At 55.5% G+C, this 24,746-nt stretch overlaps 3 protein-coding genes across 11 annotated transcripts in view; 2 read left to right on the top strand and 1 right to left on the bottom strand.

The window, feature by feature from the left end:
- The window catches only part of SH2D3C (SH2 domain containing 3C), a 41,199-nt gene extending 22,798 nt beyond the window's left edge, over window positions 1-18,401 (top strand). For 3 of the 5 annotated variants that reach the window (XM_032165189.2, XM_032165193.2, XM_032165192.2), the window contains 9 exons: window positions 5,728-5,856; window positions 7,377-7,831; window positions 9,621-9,745; window positions 11,666-12,201; window positions 13,783-13,898; window positions 14,763-14,934; window positions 16,363-16,474; window positions 16,843-17,049; window positions 17,799-18,401. In XM_032165189.2, coding sequence (XP_032021080.1) covers window positions 5,728-5,856; window positions 7,377-7,831; window positions 9,621-9,745; window positions 11,666-12,201; window positions 13,783-13,898; window positions 14,763-14,934; window positions 16,363-16,474; window positions 16,843-17,049; window positions 17,799-17,974 — 2,028 coding nt within the window. In that variant the 3' untranslated portion in view covers window positions 17,975-18,401. Of the gene's footprint in view, window positions 1-1,378; window positions 1,954-5,727; window positions 5,857-7,376; window positions 7,832-9,620; window positions 9,746-11,665; window positions 12,202-13,782; window positions 13,899-14,762; window positions 14,935-16,362; window positions 16,475-16,842; window positions 17,050-17,798 lie in introns of those variants that run through there. The other 2 variants (XM_032165191.2, XM_032165190.2) reach the window with 2 other exon arrangements.
- LOC116475692 (uncharacterized) lies at window positions 1,125-20,964 on the bottom strand. 3 transcript variants are annotated; one of them, XM_032165200.2, is made up of 5 exons: window positions 20,828-20,964; window positions 18,163-18,338; window positions 4,525-4,751; window positions 2,117-2,225; window positions 1,125-1,384 (listed from the first exon to the last, which is right to left on the bottom strand). In XM_032165200.2, exons 2-5 carry the CDS (start codon window positions 18,251-18,253, stop codon window positions 1,125-1,127), a joined length of 687 nt encoding a protein of 228 aa, XP_032021091.1. In that variant the 5' UTR covers window positions 18,254-18,338; window positions 20,828-20,964. The 3 variants fall into 3 exon arrangements, 2 of the variants coding, with proteins under 2 accessions (XP_032021091.1, XP_058302050.1); XM_058446067.1 differs by lacking the exon at window positions 20,828-20,964 and adding an exon at window positions 19,468-19,610; XR_009215414.1 differs by lacking the exons at window positions 1,125-1,384; window positions 2,117-2,225; window positions 4,525-4,751 and adding an exon at window positions 17,784-17,898.
- Window positions 20,963-24,745, top strand: TOR2A (torsin family 2 member A). Of its 3 annotated transcripts, none has more exons than XM_058446065.1 (5): window positions 20,963-21,207; window positions 22,256-22,337; window positions 22,707-22,882; window positions 23,577-23,704; window positions 23,990-24,745. In XM_058446065.1, exons 1-5 carry the CDS (start codon window positions 20,963-20,965, stop codon window positions 24,232-24,234), a joined length of 876 nt encoding a protein of 291 aa, XP_058302048.1. In that variant the 3' UTR covers window positions 24,235-24,745. The 3 variants fall into 3 exon arrangements, with proteins under 3 accessions (XP_058302048.1, XP_032021089.2, XP_058302049.1); XM_032165198.2 differs by lacking the exon at window positions 22,256-22,337 and adding an exon at window positions 21,727-21,992 and having other exon boundaries at window positions 21,057-21,207; XM_058446066.1 differs by lacking the exon at window positions 20,963-21,207 and adding an exon at window positions 21,773-21,992.
- Window position 24,746: the final 1 nt, after the last annotated feature.

Raw genomic sequence — 24,746 nt, 5'->3', positions numbered from 1 at the left:
ACTTGTCACTTGTAATTCCAGCTACTCGGGAAGCTGAGGCAGGAGAATTGCTTGAGCCCGGGTGGCCCACTCCAGCCTGGGCAACAAGAACAAAACTCTGTCTCAAAAAAACAAAAACAGGCCAGGCGTGGTGGCTCACGCTTGTAATGCCAGCACTTTGGGAGGCTGAGGCGGGCGGATCACGAGGTCAGAAGATCGAGACCACGGTGAAACCCTGTCTCTACTAAAAATACAAAAAATTAGGGGGCATGGTGGCGGGCGCCTGTAGTCCCAGCTACTTGGAGAGGCTGAGGCAGGAGAATGGCGTGAACGCGGGAGGCGGAGCTTGCAGTGAGCCAAGATATTGCCACTGCACTCCAGCCTGGGCGACAGAGCGAGACTCCATAAAAAAAAAAAAAAAAAAAAAGCCCCCTCCTACCTTGAGATACTCATCTTTGAGGAGTCAGCTTCCAGAACTTCAGAGTTCTCAAACTATTTTGTGCATCCTTTGATTCTAAGGCAAGGATTCTTAAATTCCAAGACCATAAAATTCCAGGCTGCATGCCCAGAGCTTCAGATGTGTTTACAGAAAACAAACAAACAACTGAGGCCCAGAGAGGTGGACTTACCCACCTGCAGTCACACAGCCTGTCAGAAGGATTTGGACCTGAGGCCTGACTGATGGGGAATCAGCAATGGCTCCCTTTGCATTGAAGAGCCTATGGTTCTGGGACAAAAAGTCCAGTTTCTTTTTCTTTTTGAGACAGAGTCTTGCTCCATCACCCGGGCTGGAGTGCAGTGGTACAATCTTGGCTCACTGCAACCTCCTCCTCCTGGGTTCAAGCGATTCTCATGCCTCAGCCTCCTGAGTAGCTGGGATTACAGGCATGCGCCACCACACCCGGCTAAATTTTGTGTTTTTAGTAGAGACAGCGTTTCACCATGTTGGCCAGACTGGTCTCGAACTCCTGGCCTCAAGTGATCCACTTGCCCCGGCCTCCCGGGGTGTGGGATTACAGGCGTGAGCCACCATGCCAGGCCAAAAAGTCCAGTTTCTAAGACAGGAAGCTTGAAAATAATAGCGTGCACTTATTGAGCGCTTACTTCATGCCTGGCAACTTACATGCACCAGCCTCAGCGAAAGCTCACAAGAGTTCTGTGAGGTCGGCGCAGGCTTTAGCTGCGTTTGACAGGTGCATTTTCCACAAGTCGTAGATCCCAGGGAAAGGGCTGGTGGGAGTGGGCGCACCAGTAGTTCGGAGACAGTTGAACCCAGGCTGCCCCTCTAACCACTGGGCTTTATTGGCTCTCTGCACCCCCAGAGTCTTGTCAGTGAACATCCGCGATTCCCAGCAGAGTCTGATTCCAAACCAGGGGTGAGAAATCCTGGGCTCTGGGAGATTTCCTAAGGCCACAAAGAATTTGGTCGAGCACATATAGGGATTTTTCCAGTTTTAGGTATGATTTAATTCAAAGTCTGCCCGCTCCGGGTCGGTTAGAGGTGCGGCGAGTGGGGGAGGCAGGAACCTCCCTCGCTGGTCCATGGGTCCCCACCCGATCCCGCTGCACCCGGTAATACCCTCCTTGGCAGGTCCTCCGCTCCGCGCCCGCAGCTCCAGGCAGCCCGAGCGCGCGGAACTGGAGGGCGGGGGTCGAGGGGCTGGGAGCGGGGGGCGGGCGGAGGGAGGAACAATGGCCCCCTCCCCTCCCCTGGCCGGCTGGAGGGTGGGGTCTCCCCGCCCCGCCTCCCCGCTCCTCCCCCGACAAGGCGATGAGGTAATCGCGCCGCTGAGAGGCACGCGCAGCCGGTGCCCAGCCGGTTGGTCCCTGCGCCCCTGCCCCGCCGGCCACCGCCCCCCCACACCGTCCCGGCCCCGGCAGCCTGGCCCCACCATGACCGAGCGGTGCAGCCTGTGGAGCGCCCTGTCGGCCGCCGCCTGCTGCTTCTACCGCGGCTCCTTCGTGCAGGTGCAGGTGAGGGGGCGGCTCGGCCCCCGCCACGCGCGCCGGGCTGGGACCCCCGGCCGCTCAGCCCGGGGCCCTAGAGCCAGCCGGGGACCTGCAGCTCCGCGGCGCCCGGCAGGGTCCGGCTGGGCCGGGCCGGCCAGGGGAGGGGGCGGGGTCGCCCCAGCCTCACCTCTGGGCGCCCAGGCGCTCCGCGGGGTGAGGGTTCGGCGGCCACTCCTGGGACTCCGGGCTGCGGTGGATGCCGGTCCGTTTCTGCCTCCTCCGCAGGAGCGAGAGAGCTGGGGCAGGGGGGACCGGGAGATGGGGTGTCCGGTGTCCTGCCGGTCGTCCGCCTGGCACGCTGGCCCTTGCGGCTGACCTGGGCACACTGGCTCCCCATTGTACCGGGGGCACTAGGCTGGGATCTGAAGACTGAGTGAGGAGCAGGAAACGCGGGGGATGCTTCGGGTGCCAGGGTTGGGGCCAGAGCGCCCGCCACCCTCCCGCCCTCTAGGTGGGCTTGGACATGCCTGGGGCGCGGGTTTCTCCCAGCCCAGCTGGCCGGGCAGTGCAGGACGGCGCCGCGGCGGTGAGAGGGTTAAACGGAAGGGGGTGGAGGGGAGGACCCGGACCCGGACCCCGCCTCTCTGCGGAGCATCCTTTGGGGATGGCTTTGCTTGGGGTTGGGAAGCCGAGGGGAGCTGGAGGGGATGCTGGGCTCGGGCTGGCGGGAAGGGGTTAAGACCCTGTCCGGGAGTCTCCGCGCTCCTGCCCCCTGAGCCCCCTGGGAGATGCCAGGCGCCTCGGCTCTTCGCTCCCCCAGGCTCACACACGCTCGCGGAGCCCGCCTGAAGGACGGCCCCGCCGGCGGCGGAGCGCAGCATCCCCGCACTGGCCAATCAAGCGCGCGCAGGCCGGGAGGCGGTGAGATCATCTCTGGCCAATAGCAGGGCGCCGAGCGCAGGGATGCTGCATTCGCACCCCAGCACCCCCAACTCTAGGGAACTGGGGGCTCCCAGGTCGAGGTGAGATCAAGGCACAGGGACCCTAGGATTCCTCACTCTCAGATGTGTGGGAAGACCAAGTTGGTCCCCCCAAACTCTCCGTGACCAATGATTAAGCTGGAAAACGGGAGCCCAGTCTCCCATCCCCTTTAACGGATGAGGCTGCCTAGGCCAAGAGAGTTGAAGTGACTGGCTCAAGGTCACACAGTGGCAGCCTTGGGGCGGTTCTTCAACATCCAGCCGCCTCCCTCCTTTGCCCGCGTCCCTTTAGCTCCAGCTGTGGAACTGGGGGAAGGTCTCAATCGCATGCCCTTTGTCAAGGAGGACGCCAGAAGGCTGAGGTCTTGGTTCCCTTTTTCTCTGTGACGCCCACTCTTCCCTTTCCAGGGTTTGGTGTGATATGAGGAAAGAGGACTAGGCTGGTGTGAGCACCACAGAGTGAGAGGGAGAGAGACCAGGGACCCCCAGAAGTAGGGGACCCCTTGGAGAAGTGTAGGTGTCTGAGAAGGCCCAGATCCTAGCTCAGCCCTGGGCCTCTCTGCCCTTCGGGGGCGTCGGTTTCTTCCACGGCCGGAGGATGTGCAGAATCCCCACCCCCAGACCCTGCCTTTCTCCTGAACACCTGTGCAAACCGCCCACTCCCACCATCTGTCCCCAGAGCCCTGCAGGCTCCTCAAGGTCCAAATTTTCATGGGCCCACCACCAAGCTGCTCCTGCCCCAGCCTTGCCCACTCAGAGCATGTCCCATCATCCTTCTAGGATCTCGGCCGGGAGTCCTCTCTGACCCCTCCGCCCTGCTCCCCTACATGAATCAATGGCCATCTAAACTCCCCTTCCCCCACTCCTTCTCCCCACGCCTTATCTGCCCTGCCACTGCCTGGAAAACCCTAGGCTGCTCTCCACAAGTGGACTAAACCTGCCCCAACACTTCCAAACCTCTCCGTGGCTCTGCTGTGGCCTCCGGATAAACCCCAGCTCCCTGAGGCAGCCCTGCCACACCTGCCCCAGCCCCCACAGCCCCTTGGAAGTTCTCATTCATCTCCCCTCCCTCCCCTTGGCTCTGCCGTAGGGCCCTGACTTTGCCGCTCTCTCCCCAGAAGCTCTTCCCTGTTCACCTGTCCATCAGCCCTCTCCACCCTGGTGCTTTTGCTTGGCTCACCCAGTCCTTCTTCAGACCTCAGCAGAAACGTCACCTTTTCAGGGAAGTGATCCCTGACTTTGCCCCCTGACTAGTTTGGTGGTGCATCATCTCTGTCTACGCATCTCGGGACATTCAGGAAACCTGGAATTGATTGTCAGTGTCTGCAAGGCCTCCCCCAGGGCCACCTTGGGTCCTCAGCCCTGGCACAGGACCAGGATAGAGACCTAGTCAATGTTGAATGGAGTCAGAGATTCTAGATATCTCTGACACTGGGAATCATGGTGTCTTGGGAGCAATGCAGACTAGGGTAAACCCAGGCAGTGTGGGAGCAGAGGGGTGAGGGATGTAGCCACAGAATTAGGAGGCGAGATCTGTGGATAGTCTGAGGAGGCAGGGAGTGGACTGGAGGACCCTCGGACTCCCGGGAGCGAGGGGCCCCAGGGAGAGACTCACCTGGGATGAAGGCCCTTTACAGCCTTCCATCATCTCTCCTGCCTTCTGGCCAGCGCTGGGGCCTGTCTGTCTTGGAGTAGCCATCTTTGGGGCCCGGAGGTGGGGGAAGGAGAGGAAGAACCATCCCATGTCCTCGCAGTGATGAGGATGTCCATGTGCTAGTAGTACTCTGGAGTGCTGTCTCTTTTCATCTTTGCAGTGAGTTGAGGCAGGTTCTGTCACTGTACCTATTTTAATGAGGAAGAAATTAGGCCCAGAGAGCTCACATGGCACAGCCAGGATTGGGCTGGGCTCTGGTGGGCATACACCTGGCATTAGGGGGCTTTCCTTCCTCTTCCCTTAAGGCCCCTGGGATCCATCAGCCTCCAACTTCTGGCCACAGTAATCAAGAAACCAGGAGTTTCTGGGCCAGGTGGGAGGGTGGAGTACTGGGCATTATCTCCCTCGGTGGCCTTGGGCTTCCCTGCTGGGCCATGGTCTCCCCATCTGGGTGAGGATTGCTGAGGATTTCAAGGGAGAAATGGCCTTGGAAATGGTAAGGGGCAATGCAGATGTCTGTGTGGGGTCCCCGTGTCCGTTAGTAGTCCCTTCCCCACCCTTGCATTGTAAAATTCACCATCCCAGAACGTATCCTTGTCCAACCAGCTCTGTGGTTTTGTTCATAACTTTTCCTGCAGTTACCTGCTGCCTCACCTCCAAGATTCACCTGTAGAAATCTCCCTCCAACACTTCAAGAACAGTTTGGTGCCCTTGGTGCATAATGAGTGTTTTCTTACTGCCATCTCCTCCAGGAAGGCTTCCCAGACCCCCTGTCTAGCTCAGGCTTAATCCCGCTTGTAAAAGCCACCCGGCTCTTTGCCGCTGTCCAGCGCTGTGGTGCTGACCGCACTCTACTCAGAAGCTCCCATTGCTTTTGCCTCTCCTCAGCCTAGGCACTGCCTTGAGGGCCGGACTTGGTTTATGTATCACTGCATCCACCCCTGGCATATAGCACAGGGCCTGGAATGCAGTTGGCATTGTTTTGTGGAAGGAATTGAGATTTCTTTACTCTTTCTGGGACCCATGGGAAAGGATCTGGCACCTGTGCCTTAGTGTTCCCAGAGTCCCAGGATAGGAGGAGTTCATCCATGATAGAATGAAGTTGGGAGGGAAAGAAGAAGGAGGCTTTAAGTTGGATGCCAACTCTTGCTGTTTTCTACCCAGTTCTCCAAGGAGAAGTACATCCTGGACTCATCGCCAGAGAAACTCCACAAGGAATTGGAGGAGGAGCTCAAACTCAGCAGCACGGATCTCCGCAGCCACGCCTGGTACCACGGCCGCATCCCCCGAGAGGTGAGTAGGCCCCGAGCTGGACTTCAACCCTGGACCCTCCCACCCACTGCCTTGGCCAGCCCCAGCCCTGGCTGCAGCCACCTGGGAGGCTCTGACCTATTGCTTGGTGGGTTCAATCAGAATGGACTGGGATGGGGTCTAGCTCTGCCCTTTACGGACTGTGTGACCTTGAACAAGTTGCTTCACCTCTCTGAACCTCAGTATCTACTGCAAAGGGTTGTTGTGAAAATTAAACGAAATAACGCAGGTAAAATGTTTAACATGATGCTTGACACCATGAATGTTGGCCTTTGTTCGTCTTATTATTATTGTTATTGTTACTGGTCTACATATCTGCCTTTTGTATGTTTGCTTAGTGAGTACCAATCTTTGGGCTACTTAGTTTTGGCAAAGTTGAGTTTCTTGGCTGAGGTGACTTTATAAGCCACAGATTTAAGTTGATAGATCACTTGTTCCTTCTTTCATTCATGCTATGATCTTTGCCAAACACTAACTCTGCCAGGACCTGTGCTAGGCACCAAGGGTGCAGAGGTAGAAGAGGTGGTGGCTTCTCTTGATGGCTAATGGCCCAGGGTGGGGGGCTGACAGGCAGGATGACAGTCAGAGCCTTGTGGAAGAAGTACAAGAATAGAGTGCCTGGTAAGAATATGTACGGGCAAGTCCCGAGGAGGGGACACTGAGGATGGAGGCCTTTGTGAGATGGATAGGAGTTCACCAGGTGGGGCCAGGTGCGACGGCTCACGCCTGTAATCTCACCACTTTGGGAGGCTGAGGCGGGCAGATCACTTGAGGTCAGGAGTTTCAGACCAGCCTGGCCCACATGATGAAACCTCATCTCTACTAAAAATACGAAAATTAGCCAGGCATGGTGGCATGCACCTGTAATGCCAGCTACTCAGGAGGCTGAGGCAGGAGAATCACTTGAACCCAGGAGGCGGAGGTTGCAGTGAGTGTGCCACCTCACTCCAGCCTGGGTGACAGAGTGAGACTCCATCTTAATAATAATAATAATAATAATAACAACAATAATAATAACAATAAAGAAAGAAATTCATCAGATGGACAAGGCAGGAAGGGTGTTCCAGGGCAAAAAAGCAGCTTGAGGGTGCAAGGGCCAGAGGCATGCTAGAGCGCTGGGTGGTTGGAAGAATGAGGATTAGAAATTCACTCTGCCCAACCGGAACCCTGAGAAGGGATGGGTCTGAGACTTGGGTCTCAGATCACAGCCATTCTCGCTCCTCCAGACCCTGGGCCTCTGTGCCTTCCATTCCAAGGTGTTAGGTCCTCCCATTCCTGAGCCTCTGTGCTGCAGACTCAGGGCCTCTGGCTGAGGTGCCCCCTGTGAACCTGGGTCATCGCATCTCCACTCTCAGATGTCAGATGTCTCTGTTCACTGGGTCCTCTATACCCTGGGTCTGGTCTTGCTGCGCCCCCTAATCCTGGGTTGCTCTGTCCCCTAGATCCTGGGTCTGACCCTCTCCTGGCCCCACCCTACTCCAGCCTAACCATGCCTTCTGCAGGTCTCGGAGACCTTGGTACAACGCAATGGCGACTTCCTCATCCGGGACTCACTCACCAGCCTGGGCGACTATGTGCTCACGTGCCGCTGGCGCAACCAGGCCTTGCACTTCAAGATCAACAAGGTGGTGGTGAAGGCAGGCGAGAGCTACACACACATCCAGTACCTGTTTGAGCAGGAGAGCTTCGACCACGTGCCGGCCCTCGTGCGCTATCATGTGGGCAGCCGCAAGGCTGTGTCAGAGCAGAGTGGTGCCATCATCTACTGCCCGGTGAACCGCACCTTCCCACTGCGCTACCTCGAGGCCAGCTATGGCCTGGGACAGGGGAGTAGCAAGCCCGCCAGCCCCGTCAGCCCCTCAGGCCCCAAGGGCAGCCACATGAAGCGGCGCAGCGTCACCATGACCGACGGGCTCACTGCCGACAAGGTCACCCGCAGCGATGGCTGCCCCACCAGGTCAGCCAGGGCCCCATTTGTCAAATGGGGGTGTGGGTAATGAGAGGGCTAGTGAGAAAGAGAAGGCCCAGGCACACTGAAATGGGATGAACTTACTCTCCTGGAGCCTCTGTGTGCAGGGAGGAATGGGAGGAAGTTTGGGCCATACTCTGTGGATGTACGGAACACAGGGCTTGCAGGGAGTCAGACCCAAGTTGCAGTCCCAGCTCTGCCACTCGCTGGCCATGTGCCCTTGACCCTGTCACCTCTCTTCTATCATCCCCATGTTCCTACCTATAAAGGCTTTCATTCAAGCAGCCCTCCCTACCCCAGGGGAGCCCTGAGTCCTGAACTGGAGGGGGGCCTTGTCCCCACCACCTGATGCCACCCCTCCTCATCCTACCCTGCTAGGCCAAGGTGGGCATCCGAGCAGAGGGCTTTACAGCATGCAAATCAGTGCACAGGGAATGGGATGTTCTCAACAAATTTTAATCACACCTGGTTGTCTCTGGGGCTAAAACCAGGCCCCAGATGCCGGGAAAAGCCACGGCAGCTGACGGTTCCTGAGATCCTACTAAGTGTTAAGGGCTGTGTGTGCCCAATCTCATCAACGCCCACTTCCTCCTGGGAGGTGGGTCCTGCCCATACACCCAATTTGTAGATGAGGACATAGGCTTAGAGTGGGGAAGCTGCTTGCTAGAGAGTGGTAGGATCAAGATTCGAACCCAGGTCTGTCGACTCTGAAGTCTGTGCCCCAAGTTTCTGTGGTTTTCTTGGCTGTTTGCAAAGAGATCTGCTGTCCTGTGCCACCTGCACTTGGATAGGATCTTGAGGCTCTATCTCCCTGGGGCTGGGTTGGGTGCTCCCAGTCAAGGAATTGATGAATGGATACCCTGTGGGCAGCAGCCGCTTGGCCTGTGGTTTGGAACCAGTAAACATGATGGTGCCAGGATCCATGGACCATGTGTGCCTGAGGCATCCTGAGCATAGTTCGGAGCAGTGAGGAGAGGTCGGGATGGTGGGCCCACTCCCTAAGGCTCCTTACTCTTCCTGATAGCCCCTCTCCCCAGACCATTCTCCAGGTTGGAGGAAAGATTCTGCTTATCAAGCTGAGGGCACTAGTGAGGGGCCGTGTCTGCCCAGAGAATGGCTGTAGTTGACTAATTTGCACAAATGCACCTCATGGGGTAGTTGAATTCTGGCCTATACCCCTTTCCCATCCTCTCCTCCTGGGGAAAGGAGAGGGACAGGGGAGCGTGAGAAGTGTTAGCTCAGCTGGGCGCCCCCAAGCCTCATCCTCAGGCTGCTCTAAGCTTTTTGGGAGGGGAAGCTGGGTAGAAAAGGGGGAGAGCAGGGTCATGTGGAGGATACCGACTAGGAACGGGGCTAATGGCCAAGCGCGGTGGCTCATGCCTGTAATCCCAGGTACTCGGAGGCTGAAGCAGGAGAGTGTCTTGAACTCGGGAGGCGGGTTCAGCAGTTGCAGTGAGCTGAAATCACGCCACTGCACTCCAGCCTGGGCGACAGAGTGAGACTCCATCTCAAAAAAAAAAAAAAAAAAAAAAGAAGAAAAAAAAAGAAATGAGGCGTTTTAGCCACCAGGGTTCCTATCTCTGCTCCTGACTCGCTGTGCCCCCTCCCTCCTCTGGGCTTCAGTTTTTTTTGTACCTGTCAGTCGAGAGGTTGGATTTGATAATCTCCAAGCCTTCTCTGCCTCTGAAGTTCAAGGTGCAGAGGTGGGGGGTCCCAGAGGCAGGCTGAGGCCCCTGACCTCCGGGGCTCCCTGCCCATGATGGTGTCTGCTCCACAGTACATCGCTGCCCCGCCCTCGGGACTCCATCCGCAGCTGTGCCCTCAGCATGGACCAGATCCCAGACCTGCACTCGCCCATGTCGCCCATCTCGGAGAGCCCTAGCTCTCCTGCCTACAGCACTGGTATGGCCAGCAGAGGGGGTGGAGCAGGTGGAGGGAATCTGTCATTGAAGACTTCTGTCACCTATGTGTGGTTATGTGTGTTTCTGCCTCTTTTCTGAGGCGCCACCTTTACTGAGAGCAAGAACTGACACTGGAAACCTGCTAGCAGAACTGTTGATATCAACATATAAGATGTATCCATGGTTTGTTTATTTAGCAACTATTTATTTATTTATTTATTTTTGAGACAGTTTTGCTCTCGTGGGCTGGAGTGCAGTGGTGGGATCTTGGCTCACTGCAACCTCCGCCTCCTGGGTTCAAGCAATTCTTTTGCCTCAGCCTCCCAAGTAGCTGGGATTACAGACCCCTGCCACTACACCTGGCTAATTTTTGTATTTTTAGTAGAGACAGTGTTTCGTCATGTTGGCCAGAGTGGTCTTGAACTCTTGACCTCAGGTGATCTGCCCACCTCGGCCTCCCAACGTGCTGGGATTACAGGCATGAGCCACTGCGCCTGGCCTCTATTTTTCTTAATAGACTTTATTTTTTAGAGCAGTTTTAGGTTCGCAGCCAAATTGAGTGGAAAGTACAGAACACTGTGCTTTCTTATAAATACGAAGAAATGTTCTGTGTTAGAAACATTCCAATAGATCATTTCTAGAAAAAAATTAAAAGAATGTTTTCAACAGGCCGTATTGTCCACGTGGCAGGCCAAGTGTCACGAGAGGGGGCTGTCTCAGGAGGAACTTTCGCCTAGGGTGGCATTCCATTGAAGTGTTGGTGTCTGTATCGGTTGTCACAAATCCTTCCCTAAACAGAGCCACCAACTTTGTCATAACTACAAACTTGATTTCAAAGCAATACCCCTGAGTATAAAACCTAAAATTCCTTGCCAGAATGACTTATTGGACAATTTCTAAGCAATCTGGTATAGTAAAGCAGCCCAGATGTCAAGACTTAAATCTCAGCTGTGCCACTTGCTGGCTGGGTGACCTTGCGCAGGTCAGTGCACCTCTCTGAGCTTCACTGTTCTCATCTGTAGCATGAGGATTATAAAAGTACTTACTTCATAGGACATTGAAAGGATTAAATAGACTGAGGTACAAAGAAGGGTCTTACAGGCACTAAGAGCTTAGTAAATATCGCCTTTGAGGTTTGATGATGGTTTTACTGTCATTATGTCTCCAGCATGTCGCTGGCTCCTGGCACACAAGGTATAGCAACAAATCATTATTGCTAATTCAGGCCGGGCGCGGTGGCGCACATCTGTAATTCCAGCTACTCGGGAGGCTGAGGCACAAGAATTGCTTGAACCTGGGAGGCAGGAGTTGCAGTGAGCTGAGATCGTGCTGTTGCACTCCAGCCTAGGCAACAGAGCAAGACTCTGACTCAAAAAAAAAACAAAAATCAGCCAGGTGTTGTGGCACATGACTATAATCACATCTACTCGGGAGGCTGAGGCTCAAGAATTGAAGAATTGCTTGAACCCAGGAGGTGGAGGTTGCAGTGAGCCTAGATGGCGCCACTGCATTCCAGCCTGGGTGACAGAGCGAGACACTGACTCAAAAAAAAAAAAGAAAAAAAAGGAAATCATTATTGCTAATTCGTTGAGAAACAATCGCATGTGGCACAAGAAACTCCAGCAGGTACTCAGCTTCCCCGGATCACTGAAGCTCCTCCAAGCAGTGGGTCCCCAAGGCTGCAGCAGCCTCAGGGTGGGGCCATGCAAACTCCTGGGTCCTGGTGATTTCAGAGCATCACCTGGGCTGGTCAGCTTGCCAGAGTCAACTGGCCCTGGTCTCTGGTGCTGCAGGGAGGTGGGGACATCACCTCTGTACTCCCTACAAGGAGTGAGGGAGCCTGTTCTTTGGGAAGGGGTGCGGGAATCTCACTTTGGTGGGGAGCTGCTATAACGGGGCCTCTCTCTCTACCTTTCTGCAGTAACCCGCGTCCATGCCGCCCCTGCAGCCCCTTCTGCCACAGCATTGCCTGCCTCCCCTGTCGCCCGCCGTTCCAGTGAGCCCCAGCTGTGTCCCGGAAGTGCCCCAAAGACCCATGGGGAGTCAGACAAGGGCCCCCACACCAGCCCCTCCCACACCCTCTGCAAGGCCTCCCCATCACCATCACTCAGCAGCTACAGTGACCCGGACTCTGGCCACTACTGCCAGCTGCAGCCTCCCGTGCGTGGCAGCCGAGAGTGGGCAGCAGCTGAGGCCTCCAGCCGGCAGGCCAGGAGCTATGGGGAGAGGCTAAAGGAACTGTCAGAAAATGAGGCCCCTGAGGGGGACTGGGGCAAGACCTTCACAGTCCCCATCGTAGAAGTCACTTCTTCCTTCAACCCAGCCACCTTCCAGTCACTACTGATCCCCAGGGATAACCGGCCGCTGGAGGTGGGCCTTCTGCGCAAGGTCAAGGAGCTGCTGGCAGAAGTGGATGCCCGGACGCTGGCCCGGCATGTCACCAAGGTGGACTGCCTGGTAGGTGCTGGCTGTGCACTGGGGTGGAGGGAGCATCTCTGTTCTGTGGGGCAGGGCAGTGAGAAGCTGGCTCCCAGATTCCCCAAGTACAGCAGGTGGGCCTGGATTCTAGCTCCATGGCTATTTTTTGCCTGCTCTGTGACTCTGGGCTGGTCATTTAGCCTCACTGGGCCTCCAGTTTCTCCTTTTAAAAAGCACATAAGGCCGGGGGTGGTTGCTCACGCCTGAATCCCAGCACTTTGGGAGGCCGAGGCGGGCGGATCACCTGAGGTCAGGAGTTCAAGACCAGCCTGGCCAACATGGCGAAACCCCGTCTCTACTAAAAATACAAAAATTAGCTAGGCGTCGTGGTGGGCGCCTGTAATCCCAGCTACTTGGAAGGCTGAGGCAGGAGAATCACTTGAACCTGGGAGATGGAGGTTGCAGTGAGCTGAGGTCACACCACTGCACTCCAGCCTAGGCAACAGAATGACAAAAAAAAAAAAAGCACCTAAGATATCCTTGCTTCCTCCAGATGTCAGTTTGGCACTAAAACTGGGCAGCCCTGAAACCCAGTGGTCTCTGGCTCCCTGAGGCAGTTGGGGACACTTCTCTAGTGTGCCATAGAGCCTCTTGAGGGTTAGCCAGCTTGTCCTGGGACTAGAAAAGGCCCGACTCTCCGCCCCCACCACCCCCGCAGTGGACAAATAAGAGAAATCATTACCTCCTCAGCCCATAAATTGTCAATGCCTGGGCCTTAGCTTTGTTGAATCTTTGAACATCTAAAGACCGCAGTTCTCTCTGTGCTTCAGTTTCTCCTTTCACAGTTTGGGAGAAACTGATTATTAGGTTATACTGGTCTCAGCGTGGGAAGCAAGAAAAGAGACAAGGCAGAGATGTCACTCCATGAAGAGTCCAGGGTGGCAGGGAGGACCCAGGTTCTAGGCCCAGTGTGTGACCTTGGGCAAACCCATTCCCTGCCCAGGCTTCAGGGTTTCCCTCTGCAATGAACAAGTATCCGGCTCTTAACCTTAACTGAATATTTATTTATTTATTTTATTTTTATTTTTTGAGATGGAGTCTCACTCCGTCACCGAGGCTGGAGTGCAGTGGCGTGATCTCGGCTCACTGCAACCTCTGCCTCCTGGGTTCAAGCGATTCTCCTGCCCCAGCCTCCCGAGTAGCTGGGACTACAGGCACGCGCCACTATACCCGGCTAATTTTTGAATTTTTGGTAGAGATGGGGTTTCGTCATGTTTGCCAGGCTGGTCTCGAACTCCTGACCTCAGGCGATCCGCCCACCTCGGCCTCCCAAAGTGCTGGCATTACAGGCGTGAGCCACCCCGCCCGGCCGAACTTAACTGAATATTTAATATGCCAGTCACCTCTGGGCATTTTCCTATTCCTACTTCACAGATGGGGCAACTGAGGCTCGCTGAGAAAGGCAGAGTCACTTGCTCAATATCAGAGGGTTAGCGGTGGAGCTGGAATTCAAACCCCTCCTCCCAACCAGGCTACCCCCTTAGATAAAGCTCTCTGACTCCCAGATGGCTGGGGCCAGCCCTGACAGGATATTAATCAGCCCTCTGGGCGTCTTTGCAGGTTGCTAGGATACTGGGCGTTACCAAGGAGATGCAGACTCTAATGGGAGTCCACTGGGGCATGGAACTGCTCACCCTCCCCCATGGCCGGCAGCTACGCCTAGACCTGCTGGAAAGGTGAGACGGCGCCGGCACCCGGGGACTCGCGGGGAACCCCCGGCTACCGCACTCCCCGCTGGACGGGGCGGGTTGGCCAATCACAGCCTCAGCTCGGCTCCCAGGGGCTCTGGCCACGCCTCCCATCCCATTGACCAATCGCAAGTCCTGATAACCTAAACAGGCTGATTTCCCAAAGACTGAACCCTGTATCTGCGCATTCGCCTTTCGCATCCGTTTGACCAATCATCCCCTTGACCATCAGCCTGGCCTCGCCCATCAGCTCGGGCTCTTCCTTGTTCATTCTTAAAACTGCTCTGCCTGGCCGGGCGCGGTGGCTCGAGCCTGTAATCCCAGCATTTTGGGAGGCCGAGGCGGGCGAATCACCTGAGGTTAGGAGTTCGACACCAGCCTGGCCAAAATGGCGAAACCCCGTCTCTACTAAAAATACAAAAATTAGCAGGGCGTGATGGCGCGCATCTGTAATCCCAGCTACTCTGGAGGCTGAGGCAGAAGAATTGCTTAAACCCAGGAGGCGGAGGTTGCAGTGAGCCGGGATCGCGCCATTGCACTCCAGACTGGGCGACAAGAGCGAGACTCCGTCTCAAAAAACAAACAAAAACAAAACAAAAAAACTGCTCTGCGTGGTGCATTTCCCTGCTCACCCATAGCTCTGGCCCCGCCCCTGACTTATGCTGACCAATCAGAAGCCCGAGGCCTTGCTTTCCACGCTCTGGCCGCGCCCGCTTATCCCATTGACCTTTACAACCTCTCACGTTGGCTCCGCCCTCCCCCTCTCCCGGCCCAACCACAGGCAGCGCCCCAGGCCCGCACCCCTCACCCCTGTCCCCGAGCCCGCCGCCTCTGACCCCGCCGCTCTGACAGGTTCCACACCATGTCCATCATGCTGGCTGTGGACATCCTGGGCTGCACCGGCTCTGCGGAGGAACGGGCAGCGCTGCTGCACAAGACCATTCAGCTGGCGGCCGAGCTGCGGGGGACTATGGGCAACATGTTCAGCTTTGCGGCGGTCATGGGTGCCCTGGACATGGCCCAGGTACTGAGAGCCGCGCAGAGCTGGCATCCGGTAGACTGTCCGGAAGAGCCCTGGGGTGCCTTTGGGATGGCTGTGTATGGAATCAGGAGGAGCTTTGGAATTTCTAGGCAGCACTGGTGATGAGTACCCGGGAGAACTGAGTTCTGCAAGTGCCGACCCACAGCAAGTTGTTCCCCTTCTCTGGGCCTCAGTTTCCTCGCTTGTAAAATAAAAAGAATGAGGAGCGTTATATGAGTTTAAAGAATAAGAACAGGCCGGGCGCCGTGGCTCATGCCTGTAATCCCAGCACTTTGGGAGGCCCAGGCGGGCAGATCACGAGGTCAGGAGTTCAAGACCAGCCTAGCCAATATGGTGAAACCCCGTTTCTACTAAAAAGTACAAAAAGCCGGGCGTGGTGGTGCACGCCTGTAATCCCAGCTACTCAGGAGGCTGAGGCAGGAGAATCGCTTGAACCAGGGAGGCAGAGGTTGCAGTGAGCCGAGATTGCACCACTGCACTCTACCCTGGGCAAACAGAGTGAGACTCCGTCTCAAAAAAAAAAAAAAAAAAAAGAAGAAGAAGAATAAAGTGGCAACCATTTAGTGAGTATTTCCTATAGGCTAGGTGCTATACTAATACTTAACCAGCACTGATTTCTCAGAACCATCTAATGAAGTAGGTGCCTTTAGCGTCAACATTTTACAAATGGAGTGTTTGAGACAGTGCAGTCTTTGCCTAAGGTCATACGGTCAGAGGCTGAAACAATTAGGACTTGAACCAGGTTTGGCTGACTTCAGAGCTGAGCCTGCCTCTCCTATGACTAATAAATAAGAACAACGGCCAGGTGCGGTGGCTCACGCCTGTAATCCCAGCACTTTGGGAGGCCGAGGTGGGCGGATCACAAGGTCAGGAGATTGAGATCACCTTGGCCAACATGGTGAAACCCCGTCTCTACTAAAAATACAAAAAAATTAGCTGGGCATGGTGGCACATGTCTGTAGTCTCAGCTACTCGGCAGGCTGAGGCAGGAGAATCGCGTGAAGCCAGGAGGTTAGGTTTGCAGTGAGCCGAGATTGCGCCACTGCACTCCAGCCTGGGTGACAGAATGAGACTCTGTCTCAAAAACAAAATAATAAAAAAAAAATAAATAAGAACAACAAGGTCCCAGAGGCAGTGTCCTGCGTTCAACTCCCACCCAGCTCTGCCACTTTTTTTCGGAATAACCTTGGGCAAGTCATTCCCGTCTCTGAGCTTTAGTTCCCTAATCTGTAAAATGGGTTGTGAGAGCTTCGTGGTAGACATGAAAAGTAGTCATCACTGTCCCTGGTACATGAAGGATGGCCATAATAATAATAACGATCTCACATCTGGGTGTCCACTCAGCAGGGCAGAAGGGTGGCCCCTGCAGGCCCTCTGCCTGGCTAGTCTCTCACAGTTTGGCCTCCCCAGATTTCTCGGCTGGAGCAGACATGGGTGACCCTGCGGCAGCGACACACAGAGGGTGCCATCCTGTACGAGAAGAAGCTCAAGCCTTTTCTCAAGAGCCTCAATGAGGGCAAAGGTACTTCTTTGTTGCATGACCTTGGACAGGCTGCAGCCCTCCCTGGGGTGGCAAAGACTCCCAGCATGGACAGTGATGAGAGCCTGGCTGAGCTCTGTGCAAGCTACTTTCCCTGAGCTCACTGTCCCTGCTGGCAGCTGTGTCAGCCCTGTTCATGTCCAGGCTCAGCCCTTGGGGCTGGACCAGGGCTGCAGTGGGTTCAGTTGGGGGAATCCAAAAGAAGGGTTTGTCCCAGGAGTCAGGAGCCCTTGGGGCTTTCTCCGGGACCTCAGCCAGGCCTGTTCCCTCCTGCACCTCAGCTTCCAGGACTGCAGTGGATGGTGGGGCACTATAGGATCTCTAAGCACCTGCTGCCTTTCTCCCTACAGAAGGCCCGCCGCTGAGCAACACCACGTTTCCTCATGTGCTGCCCCTCATCACCCTGCTGGAGTGTGACTCAGCCCCACCAGAGGGCCCTGAGCCCTGGGGCAGCACGGAGCACGGCGTGGAGGTGGTGCTGGCCCACCTGGAGGCCGCCCGCACGGTGGCACACCATGGAGGCCTGTACCACACCAATGCTGAAGTCAAGCTGCAGGGTGAGTGGCGGGTAGCATCTTGGGGGGCTTGCAGGCCTGGGCCTCCCTCCACCTGCCTGACTGCTTCCCTTTCCTCCAAGGCATCCATTCACATTTCTCCACTCCTCTGTCCTGCCCTGTCTCCCTGACCCCTTCCTCTCTTTTCTTTTTTATTTTTTTTTTTGAGATGGAGTCTCACACTGTCACCCAGGCTGGAGTGCAGTGGCACAGTCTCGGCTCACTGCAACTTCCATCTCCCAAGTTCCAGTGATTCTCCTGCCTCAGCCTCCTGAGTAGCTGCAATTACAGGCGTGAGCCACCATACCTGGCTTTTTTGTATTTTTAGTAGAGGCAGGGTTCCACCATGTTGGGCTGGCTGGTCTTGAACTCCCGACCTCAGGTGATCCGCCCGCCTCGGCCTCCCAAAGTGCTGGGATTAAAGGTGTGAGCCACCACACCCAGCCTAAAATGTATACATCTTTCTTAGGAAATAATTTGGAACTTAACAGAAAAATATGAAAAAAGAAAAAAAATGACCAAAAATCTGCAAACATATTTAACTTTAATATTTTATGGTCTAGTCATTTTTAAATTATATGCTGCAAATAATAGGACAAAGATGCTAAACTACAGCGTCATGTTGATTCACAAACATTGTTGGATCCCTGTCGGAGTTGAGGGGAGGTCCCTAACAGGGGGGTCCTGAAGAATGCTAGGGCTCTGGACAGGAACCCCAGCCTCTGCCCTGACCCTATGCCCCAACACTGCAGGGTTCCAGGCCCGGCCGGAGCTCCTGGAGGTGTTCAGCACGGAGTTCCAGATGCGCCTCCTCTGGGGCAGTCAGGGTGCCAGCAGTAGCCAGGCCCGGCGCTATGAGAAGTTCGACAAGGTCCTCACTGCCCTGTCCCACAAGCTGGAACCTGCTGTCCGCTCCAGTGAGCTGTGACCCCAGGGACATTTCCCCTCTGCAGCTGCGGACAGCGTCAGGGGCAGAGGGGCACAGACCTTTCCCCAGAGCACCCCAAGGACACTGTGATCAACCCGAGAATGTTCTGGGTTCAACTCAAGCATCTCCCTTGCACCTCCAGGGTCCTGCGTGGACCCTGGGTTCCATCCCAACTGCTACACACTCACCAGGACTCCGTTGAGGAAGAACAGGAACGCCGGTTCCTCCACCAGCTTTTGCTGCTCCCCTTCCTGCTGGGGTTCCCTGTTCTCGAGCCATGGGAGGCAGGCTGCTCACGCCTCCTCACTCTCCGTCTGTCCCTCACCAACACCAAGGCCTCCATCTCACTGTAAATAAGTCTGTTCTGTAAATAGATGTACAGAAGCCATGTTATTTCTTTCATATAATAAACTTTTATGACTCTTTATTCTGTCTCTCGGGCTCCTGGGGTAGAAGGAAGCACCTTTTCTCAGGTGAAATGGAGAAAACTTCATTCAACAAATGTTGTGAGTGAGTGCCGAGTATCTGAGGCCAGTGGCATGGGAGTAAGAAGAATTTACCAAGACAGTTGTAGGTAAAGAAAGGCAGATTTATTACAGGAAGCATGAAAATGCATTGCAAGGTAGCAACGGGCAGATCAGCAGAGGAGGAGCTGACTGCAAAGAGACAAAGCCTTGCTGTGAGTTTTTATGGGATGGCATTTCTGCTGTGTGCTGAACAGGGCTTTCTGCAGTACTGATGATGCCAAGGTTGCAGTGGGCTAACCTACATGTGTCTGGTGAGAAGTTGGGCGCAGGAGGGCTGTGTGTCCTGAACCATCAAGAAGGCAGACTTCTGGCCAGGCATGGTGGCTCACGCCTGTAATCCCAGCACTTTGGGAGGCTGAGGCAGGCGGATCACCAGGTCAGGAGATCAAGACCATCCTGGCTAACATGGTGAAACCCTGTCTCTACTAAAAATACAAAAAATTAGCCGGGCGTGGTGGTGGATGCCTGTAGTCCCAGCTGCTCGGGAGGCTGAGGCAGGAGAATGGCATGAACCTGGGAGGTGGAGCTTGCAGTGAGCCAAGATCGCACCGCTGCACTCCAGCCTGGGCGACAGAGTGAGACTCCGTCTCAAAAAAAAAAAAAAAAAAAAAGGCAGACTTCGAGCTTATCTGCGTCCTCTTTTTGCTTTCCCCTGGTCCCATCAGCATGACTCATTTTCCCTAATTAGGACTCAACAACAAATACTTCTTTAGCACCTGGGACAGTCCAGATTGTGCCAGGAGCCAGGGTTACAGCAAGTATGAAAACCTAATCCTTGCCTTCTGGGAGCTCACAGACCAGCGGGAGAGATAAATAGCTAATTCCAACCCAGTGCTCCTATCCCCTGCCCTGCCCTGGGATGCCATGGCAACAGTTCCCACAAATGCACAACCAAAAATCCGAGGATTTGGGGTGGAAGGGCTTTTTGAAATCTATGATCCCAACTCCCCTCTGGAAGACTGGTACCTGAAAGGAGAAGCGACTTTTCCCAGCAAAGTGGTAAAGGCTCCACCTCGCTTCCTGGACCCATACTTCTCTCCTTTTTTCTCCTTGATAGTGGGAACTACTCATTTCCTTTTCTTTCTTTCCTTCCTTCTTTCTTTCTCTCTCTCTCTTTCTTTCTTTTCTCCTTCTCCTTCCTTCCTTTTCTTTCTTTCTTTCTCTCTCTTTTCTTCCTTTCTCTTTCTCCTTTCCTGTCCTCTCCTCTCCTTTCCTTTTTTTCTTTTTGAGACGGAGTTTCACTCTTGTCACTGCAACCTCCGCCTCCCGGGTTTAAGCGATTCTCCTGCCTCAGCCTCTAGAGTAGCCAGGATTACAGGCGCCTGCCACCATGCCCGGCTAATTTTTGTATTTTTAGTAGAGATGGGGCTTCACCATGTTGATTCACCCGCCTTGGCCTCCCAAAGTGCTGGGATTACAGGCATGAGCCGCCGCACCTGGTCGGATATACTTATTTCTTTTCAGGCTCTGATATTTGGCCCCAGAAGTCATGCGTGCGTGCGTGCGTGCGTGTGTGTGTGTGTGTGTGTGTGTGACTATGTGTTGAGGTTGGTAGGTGTGTGTGTGTGACTATGTGTTGAGGTTGGTAGGGACAGGGTCTTTGAGGTGGGCCATGAAGGCTGTTGTCTTGGTTCCCTTACTCCAGTGGGTGGGGGAAGTGGGCAACGTGGATCAAAACGAATCCAGGCCAAGCTGGAGGCCTGGGGAGCCTGTGCGCTGACCCTCAAACGTCTGGAGTCCTTTGCCTTCTGAATCCTTTGACCAAGAGAGGCTGATAACATGCAACCATGCACCAGGGCTCTGGTAGCAGCCAGACCTGGGTTTAGTTCTATTGTTTACCAGCTGTGTGACATTGGGTAAGAGGCTTAACCTCTTCCGTCCCAAATTCCTCCTTAATAAGATGGGGACAACAACAGAACCCATCTCCCAGGACTGATGCCAAGCATTTGGCCACAGTTGCTGCTAGGTGAGGGATAGTCCTGTTTCATACACAACGGAATGTTGATGATCATTTATTGATCACTTTCTGAGCCAGACAATTTGTGTGCCTTTATCTCATTGGAACACCACCATTTCTCTGGATAGCAGATACTATTACCATATTATAAGGTATATAGGCACTTAGCACTAATGGCACAGAGTAAGTGCTCACCAAAAGCTGTTAGTGAGGGCATTTTTGTCATATAAAAGAAAAAAGGAGAATGGAAAAGGCGCTTTGCAAGGTGTAAGGTTCCGCACAAGTTTTTGCTGTAATTGTTACGTCGCCCTTTGTGGTCTTAATCCTTTATTTATTCTTTCTGAGCCACTACGATGGTCCCCTAGTTACCGTGGTCATGGAAACGCGGTGCGCCGTCCCCGACTGGACGGTTCGCGGGTTCCCCTGGAGGCCACCTTCTGGTCCTGCTGCGGAACGACGGGCGGGCCTTGGAGGCGGGGAGAGGTGTGTCGGGAGTTGTAGGCGATGGGCGTGGCTTCTGCGGAGCGGTGCACGCCGGGAGTTGCAGTTCCCGGGCGAGGCAGTTGGCTGCCCCACACCGAGCTCGGGCCTCACCCGGATGGCGGCTGCGACGCACGGCTGTTGGCCCTGGGGCTCGCTCCTCGGGCTGCTCGGGCTGGTCTCGGCCGCGGCCGCCGCCTGGGACCTGGCTTCCCTGCGCTGCAACTTGGGCGCCTTTTGCGAATGCGACTTCCGGCCCGACTTGCCGGGTGAGGCGCCAGGGAGCCCGGAGCGAGGGGCGGGCGGACGCGGGCAGACGCGGGCAGCCGGCCAGAGCAGCTGAGGACCCAGAGGGTGGGACCGGGGGGCGGGGCCCGCAGACTTGGGAGGGTGGAGGGTACCCGTAGAGGTCCAGGAGGCCCTGCCAACCTGGAGAGAGGCCTCAGCCAGCAGAATCCTTGGTGGAAGTTCTTGGGCCTCCTCAGAATGGCCTGGCCGTCAAAGGAGAAGTGCGCCTTGGGGATGGGCGGGGTCTGCGGCTGACCCCGTTGACAGCTCGCATTTAGGGCTGCGTGCAATCTAGAGGACCGCCTGGTGGGGGCGCTGCCGAGCTGAATCAGGCCCGAAGGTGGCTCTTTTCCGCCACAGACCCCAAGGTTCGCGTGCCATGTGCATAGGCAGCTTGGACAAACGTTAGGACACAGGAGTCCCAGACCGGGTTCCAGACATGTTCTCCTTGAACCTCTGCCTTGGTGGGATGTGTCCTCACCATCCTCCTGTGGCCCTAGGTCTGGAGTGTGACCTGGCTCAGCACCTGGCCGGCCAGCATCTGGCCAAGGCGCTGGTGGTGAAGGCGCTGAAGGCCTTTGTGCGGGACCCAGCCCCCACCAAGCCGCTGGTCCTCTCCCTGCACGGCTGGACCGGCACCGGCAAATCCTATGTCAGCTCCCTGCTGGCGCACTACCTCTTCCAGGGCGGCCTCCGCAGCCCCCGCGTGCACCACTTTTCTCCCGTCCTCCACTTCCCCCACCCCAGCCACATCGAGCGCTACAAGGTAGGCTGGATGCGTCCTTGACCACTGTTCTCACCATGGGGTGCCACCCTAGGGAGTAAGTCCTGAGCCCAGACAGGGGAGTCATCTGCTCCAGGCCACACAGCCGGCTGCAGCCCCAGCCCTCAGGACCCATCCTGCACAGAACTTGGGAAGGTGCCATTCTACCTGGCAGGGAGTGCTTTGATTCCTTGGGGCAGTAAGGAACCCTGGCAGTACCTACATGCCAGGGTTGTTGTGAGGGACATGAGATTATATCATTGCAGATATCATTTATGGAGCACCTATGTTTGTCAGATAATCTGCACTGTTGTCTTGCTGGAAATCAGCCCCAATTTGTGGCTCAGAGTAAGCATCGGGAAATACTGGCTCTTACTACTACTGTTGTTGATTGCAAGGTACCCACCAGGCTGATCAGTTTCAGGGAGCAGGAAGGAGCCTTCCCCTTTTATAGAAAGCAGCAGGTGTCGTGGAAGGAGCCCTGAACAGGGAAGTGGGAGGCTTGGGTTTGAGTCCCTGTTCTGACCGGCTGTGTGACTTTGGGCGAGTCTCTGCCCCAATCTGGGATACAGTTTCAGCATCAGTCTCACTAAGAGGTTGGTGCTCTCTGGAAGACCACATCTCCCTAGAAAGGAGATTAGTTTTTGGTTTGGGAAGAGGTCTGGGGTTGGGGGAGTTTCTCCAGCCCCCCCTGGAACTCCTGTCTCTCCCCTACAGAAGGATCTTAAGAGCTGGGTCCAAGGGAACCTCACTGCCTGTGGCCGCTCCCTCTTCCTCTTCGATGAGATGGACAAGATGCCCCCAGGCCTGATGGAAGTCCTGCGGCCTTTCCTGGGCTCCTCCTGGGTTGTATACGGGACCAATTACCGCAAAGCCATCTTCATCTTCATCAGGTGGGGCCTGGCTTTGCAGGGGGCACAGTGGGGGGCCACTTCTCAGAGGTTCAGCTCTACAGCCCTGGCCTGTGCTCCCAGCAGAATCCAATTCCCCATGGGCTTAGCTGGGCTTTCCCAGTGCCCCCCACCCCCACTCTCAGAGATGACATTGTCATTCCACCTGGTTGATTTCCCTTTGGACATTCTCAGCAAATTCTGGGCTCAGTCTTTTTGATCGCCACTTCTTTGTGGAAGCCCTGCCAGGTCAAGAAGTTTTCCCTCTTTTGTGGTGAGGAGGACACAGGCCTCGGAAAAACAGGAACAGAGTTCTTGTCCTTTGGTCCCAGCTCTCAGAATCCTCACTGTGTTTCCTCAGGCAGCATGGCTCCGCCTCTCTGAGCCTTTGTCTCTGCTTCCGAACAGCAGGCCAATAATGATGCCCCGATGTCTTCCTGAAAGTTCAGTGAGGGAAAGTCAGTTGAGGGACACAAAAGTGTTTTGTAAACTGTAAAGTACATGGCATGTGTAGGTGAATTACAGGGGCCATAGATGTGGGCACCATGGAGGGGGAAGTGGAGCGTTTTCAGTGGAGTTGGCTTCTCCCTGCACTGAGCCACGTTCCTATGTCAGGTGGCAGCGGGGAAGCGAGGGTCCAATCCTGCCCTGTGCTAGTCCTCATCTGAGTCTCAGCCTGGGTCTCCCATGGTTTTAGCAACACGGGTGGCGAGCAGATCAACCAGGTGGCATTGGAGGCATGGCGCAGCCGGCGGGACCGCGAGGAGATCCTTCTGCAGGAGCTGGAGCCGGTCATCTCCCGCGCGGTGCTGGACAACCCGCACCGTGAGTCTGGCTCAGCAGCCCCCTCCCGGGCGGCTTCACCCCACACCCAGGGGCCAGGCTGTTTCGGGGTCTCATGCTTTGCCCAGTGACCCGCCAGTTCTGAGCCTGGCTTTGGCACTCTCAGCTTTGTGACTTTGGGTGAGCCTTACAGCCCCTGAGTCCTACACCCAGAAGGCGGCTGAGGGGACTGAGGCCAGCATTTTTCCTCCTGCCCCTGGGGGTTGGGGGCCGGCTTCTCCCCTCTTGTGAAGCTCAAAGTCCCCTCCCCACCTACCCGTCCTGCAGATGGCTTCTCAAACTCAGGCATCATGGAAGAGCGCCTCCTAGATGCAGTGGTACCCTTCCTCCCGCTCCAGCGGCACCACGTCCGGCACTGCGTGCTCAACGAGCTGGCCCAGCTGGGCCTGGAGCCAAGGGACGAGGTTGTCCAGGCTGTGCTGGACAGCACCACCTTCTTCCCTGAGGACGAGCAGCTCTTCTCCTCCAACGGCTGCAAGACCGTGGCCTCCCGAATCGCCTTCTTCCTCTGACTTTCTGGGTGGTGTCCTTGGCCCCCTGATGGCCAGGGCATGCAGGAAAGGCCTGGGGCCTCTATCACAGGAACCCGGAGCACCAAGTGAGATGAAGGGAGTGTCAGCTAGGCCACGGGACAGATGGCCGGGAAGGGCCTGGCCTCTAAACTGGCTCGAGAGCATCTTGGCCCTGGCCACCTTACCCAGGGAAACCCCTGGTCACCCCAGAACCTCACTGAGCCTTGACCTCCCCCTGCAGCCTGAGCCCTCTTACTGTGAATTATAACTCAGGGACTGTGGCTCGTGGCGGTGCTCCCTCCTCAGTCTGCCACCCTTGCCCCTTGCCTCCTTGGTCGGGCACGATACCCCCTCCCCTCCACCCCACACCCTGTGTCCGTATCAAGCCAGGTGGAGCCTTCTCAGTTTCCAGAAATGGAGGGACTCAAGCTGCCACTTGGGCCTGGTTTTAGAAGTTTTTAATTTTGTAAAAGAAGAGAACAAGTATAATAAACTCAGCTGTGGGACCAGAG

The sequence above is a fragment of the Hylobates moloch genome, unplaced genomic scaffold (assembly GCF_009828535.3).
Source record: "Hylobates moloch isolate HMO894 unplaced genomic scaffold, HMol_V3 SCAFFOLD_10, whole genome shotgun sequence".
Classification (NCBI taxonomy): Eukaryota; Metazoa; Chordata; class Mammalia; order Primates; family Hylobatidae; genus Hylobates; species Hylobates moloch.
This window is presented reverse-complemented; position numbering and strand designations above follow the sequence as displayed.

What these genes read in the sequence shown, in the direction of transcription:
- TOR2A (XM_032165198.2), top strand. Translation starts at nt 21,057, where the DNA reads ATGGCGGCTGCGACGCACGGCTGTTGGCCCTGGGGCTCGCTCCTCGGG. An exon ending in CTTCCGGCCCGACTTGCCGG is followed by an intron (nt 21,208 to 21,726) that starts GTGAGGCGCCAG and finishes CTGTGGCCCTAG; the next exon opens with GTCTGGAGTGTGACCTGGCT. An exon ending in GGTGCTGGACAACCCGCACC is followed by an intron (nt 23,705 to 23,989) that starts GTGAGTCTGGCT and finishes CCCGTCCTGCAG; the next exon opens with ATGGCTTCTCAAACTCAGGC.
- LOC116475692 (XM_032165200.2), bottom strand. Translation starts at nt 18,253, where the DNA reads ATGGCTCGAGAACAGGGAACCCCAGCAGGAAGGGGAGCAGCAAAAGCT. An exon ending in GTAAAGGGCCTTCATCCCAG is followed by an intron (nt 2,226 to 4,524) that starts GTGAGTCTCTCC and finishes CCCCTGCCCCAG; the next exon opens with CTCTCTCGCTCCTGCGGAGG. An exon ending in GAGCGCCTGGGCGCCCAGAG is followed by an intron (nt 1,385 to 2,116) that starts GTGAGGCTGGGG and finishes TTGTGGCCTTAG; the next exon opens with GAAATCTCCCAGAGCCCAGG.